General features: G+C 39.3%; 1 protein-coding gene across 1 annotated transcript; it reads left to right on the top strand.

Moving 5' to 3' along the window:
- Nucleotides 1-80: 80 nt before the first annotated feature.
- Nucleotides 81-2452, top strand: LOC111374964 (the record flags this gene model as incomplete). The annotated part of the gene is made up of 6 exons (XM_022997728.1): nt 81-579; nt 697-1419; nt 1652-1730; nt 1849-1873; nt 2169-2287; nt 2395-2452. Coding segments are annotated over 6 exons (1503 nt in total), but the record flags the coding sequence as incomplete, so codon positions are not given.
- Between the last annotated feature and the right edge of the window lie 631 nt (nt 2453-3083).

Genomic DNA, 3083 nt, shown 5'->3' with positions numbered 1-3083 from the left:
GACTTGTTGAGGAACAATACAATATTCTTTGGGACTACGGGGAAGAGTTGAAGAAAACTAACCCTGGAAGTACTGTGCAGGTTAAGGTAACAGGAGGTGTGTTTAAGAGAATATATGTATACTTGGGGGCATGTAAAGAAGGTTTCAAGGCTGGTTGTAGTCCTGTGATAGGACTTGATGGGTGTTTTCTGAAGACTACACATGAGGGTCAATTATTAGCAGCAGTGGGGATTGACGGTGAGAATTGTATGTTCCCAGTTGCTTGGGCAGTTGTGGATGCAGAGAATAGAGCCAATTGGACTTGGTTTATAGAACAATTGTTGGTGGATATAGAAATGTATAATAGTAGGGCTTGCACTTTCATATCTGACAAGCAAAAAGGATTGGTTGAAGCCCTGAATCAGTGTTGTGAAGGTGCAGAACACAGGTACTGCGCCAGACATTTGTACAGCAATTTCACTCTCAAACATAAAGGGCTAACTCTAAAGAATTTGTTCTGGGTTATAGCCAAGTCTACAACTGTACCAGAGTGGAATGCAGTTATGAATGAGATGAAGACAGTGAATGAAGAAGCCTTCTGTTAGTTTAAGGAGAAGCCTGCAGCTCAATGGACGAGATCCCATTTCCAGGAGCATACGAAGTGTGATATCTTGTTGAATAACTTGTGCAAAGCTTTCAATGCTTCCATCGTTGTAGCTAGGGAAAAGCCTATAATCACAATGTTGGATAAGATAAGGCATCAACAAATGACACGGATGGCTGCAAAAAGGGAGGCAGCTCAAAGGTGGGATCGTGCATATGGTCCAAAAATTGTAGGGATAATTGAGAAGGCTAAATCAGACGCGAGGTTTATGAGAGCAGATTATGCAGGTAATAAAAAATTTGAAGTTCGCAACACAGATGGTTTGAGGTGGAGTGTGGATTTGTTGACAAAAGAATGTGCATGTAGGAAATGGAAATTGACTGAAATTCCCTGTGCACATGCCGTTTCTCGTATGCTGTCAAGGATAATAGAAATAGATGAATTTGTAGATGAATATTACAAAAAGGAGAGATATCTTATGGCATACAACCCCGTGATTCAACCAATGTCAGGTCCCGAACTTTGGCCCGAATTAGGGAAACACCCATTGAAGTCACCAGTAAAGAAGAAGCAGGCAGGCAGGCCTAAAAAGCTCAGAAAAAGATCTCAGACCGAACCACCCACTGGAATTAAAATGACCCAAACAGGCATGCAAATGACGTGTAGAAGGTGTGGAGAAGTTGGACACAATAAGAGAACATGCACTGCACGGACGCAGCCTACTGACGCACCACAGTTACAGAAGCGGAAGAGAGAGAGAGAGAGTTGCAGCTACCTTAAAGGGAAATGCACCATAGTCATAGTTACAGAAGCAGAAGGGAAAGAAGTCCAAAGCAGTGTAATCTAAATGTCATTGGATGTAGAAATGTAATTGAACTTTTTGGAATGAATTATGGATTTTGATGTTTTGGGAATGGTAACATGACAATATATGTGCTACCAATGTATACATGTTTTTATGTATACATGAATGAATTGTGGATTTTTGATGTTTTGGGAAGTGTTAAAATACTCTTCATTGTGAGGGTTGAAGTTTCATAAATTAATGTGTGCTACCAATGTATACAGGTTTTTATGTTGCATCTATACTTGAAGCTGTTGTTGATTTTGCACTGGAAACTGTTGTTAAAGTGATGGGGTATTTACTGTAAGCAGTTGAATAGGAAAGGGGCATTTTCCACCATTTTTTCAAAGGTATGGGACCAACAATCCACACCGTGCGAAATGTTGGGGGCTTTATCTGCACTATATACCTAACATTCGAGGCTTCCACTGCAAGATTTGCCAAACGTTTGGGGTGTTAATATTTGCATATTTATTCGACAACAAAATTGGTCAATGTTAATAGTGAACATGTACAGAACACCACAAATTGCAACTGCATTTAAGCCTTCATTAACGTAGGGGAAGAAGTAGGTTACACCATGAAGAAAGGATGATTACAGATCCAAGTAAAAAAAAAAAACCCGAAAAATCCCTAAGCAGATTTAACTGCAGATCCACTTCACAAACATTTCACATACAAACCCACAAAACCAAATCTTCCATACCCCTCCTCCATTCGAGCGGAGTTGCCTAATTTCAGCTTCCATCTCTCGTCTCGACCTCAGAAGACCAGGTATCAGCTCTCTTGATCTCTGACACATTGGGAGATCCTACGAAAGAAAGAACGTACAGCCTTGCAGAACCATACCTTGTGGACAGGTAAGAAATAGTCTACCTGGGTTCAAGTTAGTCCACAATGTTTTTCATCTGGGCACGAGTTCCGCAATTGCACTCTGGCATCTCCACTACTTCTATGTTCGGTTCAGGATGTTGACAGAGAGTGAGAAACTAACAACTGACAGACAATTTATTAGGGTTGTACTTGTATTCTTCATTTGGAGGGAACCGAACAAATAAAAAAGGGCATGAAAAAGTATTTTAAGTGTTTGGACTATTTTACCCTCTTCTATTTTGGTCAAAAGTTGTCAATTTTTTATTTGGGTGGTCAACTGACGGGCGTTGGGACGATTTTCGTCCAAAAGGGCATTCACTACAACGAATGTAAAGGTTAGGGGTGACGGTTATCACAAATCAAAGGTTTGGGAAAAGTCTACAAGTGTTTTAAAGGTTTGGGGCTTCTGCTGCAATTTTTCCTAAATTAAATTGATTGTTACAATAATATTTTCCATCACTCATTCACAAAATAAAATATTCTACACACAAATCAATAAAATTTCTTTAAATTTTAACCACACATTCTTCAAAAAAAACTATTCAAAACTTTATAATTTCTCCCACCGTGTGTACATTATAGTGTACACGCAGCATTACACTCCCTCACAAGAAATGGGGCCCACATACAATAAAATATTTGTGAACCCCTCTTCATATGAGAAGGGTTTAATGCGTTGTGTACACCATGACATTTTCGGGACAAAAAGTCATGTCATAATTATACTCGTACCTAATACGAACAATTAAAAAAGCACGCTTTAAACATACTTTGCATGAAAAT

This window comes from Olea europaea, unplaced genomic scaffold (assembly GCF_002742605.1).
Source record: "Olea europaea var. sylvestris unplaced genomic scaffold, O_europaea_v1 scaffold13183, whole genome shotgun sequence".
In the NCBI taxonomy this organism is placed as follows: Eukaryota; Viridiplantae; Streptophyta; class Magnoliopsida; order Lamiales; family Oleaceae; genus Olea; species Olea europaea.
Note: the sequence above shows the minus strand (reverse complement) of the source record. Positions and strands in the feature narration are given on the sequence as shown.